The 3,390-nt window shown below is 57.0% G+C and overlaps 1 protein-coding gene across 1 annotated transcript in view; it reads left to right on the forward strand.

Moving 5' to 3' along the window:
- MCM3AP (minichromosome maintenance complex component 3 associated protein) overlaps positions 1-3,390 on the forward strand; it is a 55,602-nt gene that overhangs the window by 20,931 nt on the left and 31,281 nt on the right. Inside the window, 2 exon segments of the mRNA XM_011996837.1 lie at positions 1,338-1,540; positions 2,659-2,759. Coding sequence (XP_011852227.1) covers positions 1,338-1,540; positions 2,659-2,759 — 304 coding nt within the window.

Consider the following 3,390-nt stretch of genomic DNA (forward strand, 5'->3'; position numbering starts at 1 on the left):
TTGCCTGACTTGAAGAAGGTGCATTCCCCCTGCCATGCAGGTGAACACATGAGACTCAGAATGGCTGGGGGTGTTCCGAAGGTCACACCCTGGCTGTCTGCACATTGAGGGCTCAGACCAAGTTCTTTGTGACTCCAGAATCAGTCCTTTTCATGAGTTGCCAACGAACCTAAAGATAGAAGTTAGGACCTTCCTTATTCTTTCCCTTGACTGCCTTTGCCAGCCAATGACGGGCAGCGTGTGACGGTGGGGATGGAGGCACCCGCAGGCCAGGCCGGAGTCTTCTCCGGTACTTAGTAGTCAGAGTGGTGAGACTCACAGACGCTGTCTCAGAAACCCGCAGCTTACACTCCATACCCAGTGCCTGGGTCCCCACCCTGCCTCCTGTAACTCCTCACCTGCCCGCTGCCTGTCTCCTCCTTCCCGTTCTGCCTCACAAAACAAGGTGGTTTTGGGTGAGCCAGCAAGGAGGCAGGAGTGAGTCAGCGTGCGTCTGTTAACACGCTGGGCTCAGTGGTTCCAGGGACCTACAGAGGCTCCAGGGTGCGGCAGTGGGACCCAGGCCTCTGCTTTCTGTTATTTATACATGGCTGTGGTGACGCCTGAGGGGCTTGCAGCACTCAGCGGGGCACTGAGGGTGAAGCTGCCTTCTCCCTTGGTGACGCCCCTCTGGGGTCTTCTTGTGGTCTGCGTAGCTGTGTGGAGCTGAACCGGGCCGCATTCCTGGAACCAGAGGGATTATCCAAGACCAGGAAGTCGGTGTTTATTACCAGGAAGCTGACGGTGTCGGTTGGTGAAATTGTGAACGGAGGGCCATTGCCCCCCGTTCCTTGTCACACCCCTGTGTGCAGCTTCAACTCCCAGAACAAGTACATCGGGGAGAGTCTGGCCTCGGAGCTGCCCGTCGGCACCCAGAGACCCGGCTTGGACACAGTGGGTGAGTGAAGCTGCAGTCGTAGTGAGGGGACTAGCTGCATTTTCCCATCAGGACGCCTCCCAGGAGCCTGGGCATCTGCATTTTCCTGCCGGGACGCCTCCCAGGAGCCTGAGCACCTGTTTTGTCTTGGAGCCCAGGAGTGTGGCTCTTCCCCATGCTCAGATGGTTCTCACTGGGAGTGGACTGAGGGCTTTGAAGCCCTCCTCCTGGCTCCCTGACATCTTGGGGCTTGTTTTTCATGCAAAGCATATTTGTCCCGTGTAGCTGGTCTCCTGGAGGGCAGGCCACTCCTCAGGGTCACTGTGGGTGGCCTGGGGCTGTCCCTGCACAGACCTTGGTCCCTATGGTGCCAGGCGCCCTGTGTCTGCAGCCATGTTTTCTCCTGTATGTTTCCTTCCAGGTGGAGGGAGAGGAGAGGAGTGTGGTGTAGAGCCGGACACACCCCTGCCCGGTCTCCCACAGTCTCTACCAGCCCTTGCACCCTCGCCAGTGCCTCTGCCTCCTGTCCTGGCACTGACCCCGTCTGCAGCACCCAGCCTCTTCCAGCTCTCCGTGCAGCCTGAGCCGCCACCTCCAGAGCCTGTGCCCATGTACTCTGACGAGGTAGGGACTCTTTTTTTCTAGGTCTGGACTCTGGGAAGCTCATTGTGCACAAATGTCCTTAGTCATCACCCCACGAAGTGGGGCTGTGGCGCCTGGTCTCTCAGGAGAGTCCAGAGAGGGGTCCTGCCTAGAGTCACTCAGCCTCCGGTGGCAGATCTGGGGCCCACCCATTCAGACTCGTTGTGGAGTCTGTCTGCATCTCAGGAGCTTCCTGTCACAGCACCGGCCTGAGCCCCTGTGTCTGAACTCAACACCCGTCTGTTCTGACGGGATTATTGGCAGCATTGTGCGCCCCCTGATGTGTGTGACCTGGGATGGCATGTCCTGCTGGTGGGTGTGGCCTGGGTGGGTGTGTCCCCTGTGGGTGTGGCCTGGAGTGGGCATGTCCCCCTGGTGGGTGTGGCCCCCCAATATGCATGGACTGAGTGTGGATGTGTCCCCTGAAGGGCATGTCCTGGGGTTGGGTGTCCCCACTGATGGGTGTGGCCTGGGGTGGGTGTGTCCCCTGGCGGGTGTGCCCCCTGATGGGTATGGCTCGGGGTGGCTGTGCCCCCTGATAGGCATGACCTTGGGTTGGATGTGTCCCCTCTGGTGTGTGTGGTCTCTGTGGCTGTGGACCCTGATGGGCATAGCCTGGGGGTGGGTGAACCCCTTGACCAGCCTGGCCTGGGGGTGGGTGTGCCCCTTGATGGTTGTGGCCTCAGGGTGGGCATGGCCCCTACTGGTGCCTTGATATTGAGTAGAGCCTGTCGACTCTATGGTGGTGAGACTGGATTGTGCCACTCTGGCTGTTTAGAGGCAGGCACTGGGCACCAGCCTGTCTGGGGATCGGGGAGTTCTGAGAGGGAGCATGGAGTGGCCACAGGAACAGAGGCTGCTTGACGTAGACTGGAGATGACTGGGCCAGGGCGCTGTGTGGCCATCTGCAGGGCACCTTCTCTCCAGATGGCACCTTTCCATTCGCTAGGGGACACCTTTCCTGCAACAGCCTAGCTGACCCCGTGTCAGGGGTCATGTGCTTCTGTCATGAGACGCCTGCAGACTGGTGACAACATATTACCCAGGATTTCTGCCCTGGGTGGGACGTTCCGTTCCACCCCACGCTGGTCTCTCCATAGGACCTGGCGCAGGTGGTGGACGAGCTCATCCAGGAGGCTCTGCAGAGGGACTGTGAGGAAGTCGGCTCTGCAGGCGCTGCCTACGCAGCTGCTGCCCTGGGGTGAGTGGCATCTGGTGCTCCCCTCCTGCTGCTCCAGAAGTTTCCTCTCAGAAAGTTTCCTCTCATAAAGAACTTCTGCCAGAAGTTTCCTCTCATAAAGTTGCCTGCGTTTTTGGGTCATAATCCAATAAGTTATTGCCAGAGACAATATCATGAAGATTTTCCCCTACATTCTTCTTTTTCAAGATGGTTTTGCTATTTGGGGTCTTCTGAGATACCATGCAAATTTTAGGATGAGTTTTTCTGTTTCTGCAGAAAGTGCTGTTGGGATTTTGATAGGGATTGCGTTGAATCTGTAGATTGTGCTGGGTAGTACTGTCTTTTTTTTTTTTTTTTTTTTTTTTTTTGAGATGGAGTCTTGCTCTGTTGCTCAGGCTGGAGTGCAGTGGCTTGATCTCAGCCTCACTGCAACTTCCACCTCCTGAGTTCACGCAATTCTCCTGCCTCAGCTTCCCTAGTAACTGAGATTACAGGTGGGCACCAGCCTGGCTGATTTTTTTATTTTTTGTAGAGATGCCTTTGCCATGTTGCCCAGGGGTGGTCTTGAACTCCTGGCCTCAAGTGATCCACCTGCCTCGGCCTCGTAAGGTACTGGGATTACAGGCATGAGCCACTGTGCCTGGCCAGTATT

The sequence above is a fragment of the Mandrillus leucophaeus genome, unplaced genomic scaffold, assembly GCF_000951045.1.
Source record: "Mandrillus leucophaeus isolate KB7577 unplaced genomic scaffold, Mleu.le_1.0 Scaffold526, whole genome shotgun sequence".
NCBI classification, from domain to species: Eukaryota; Metazoa; Chordata; class Mammalia; order Primates; family Cercopithecidae; genus Mandrillus; species Mandrillus leucophaeus.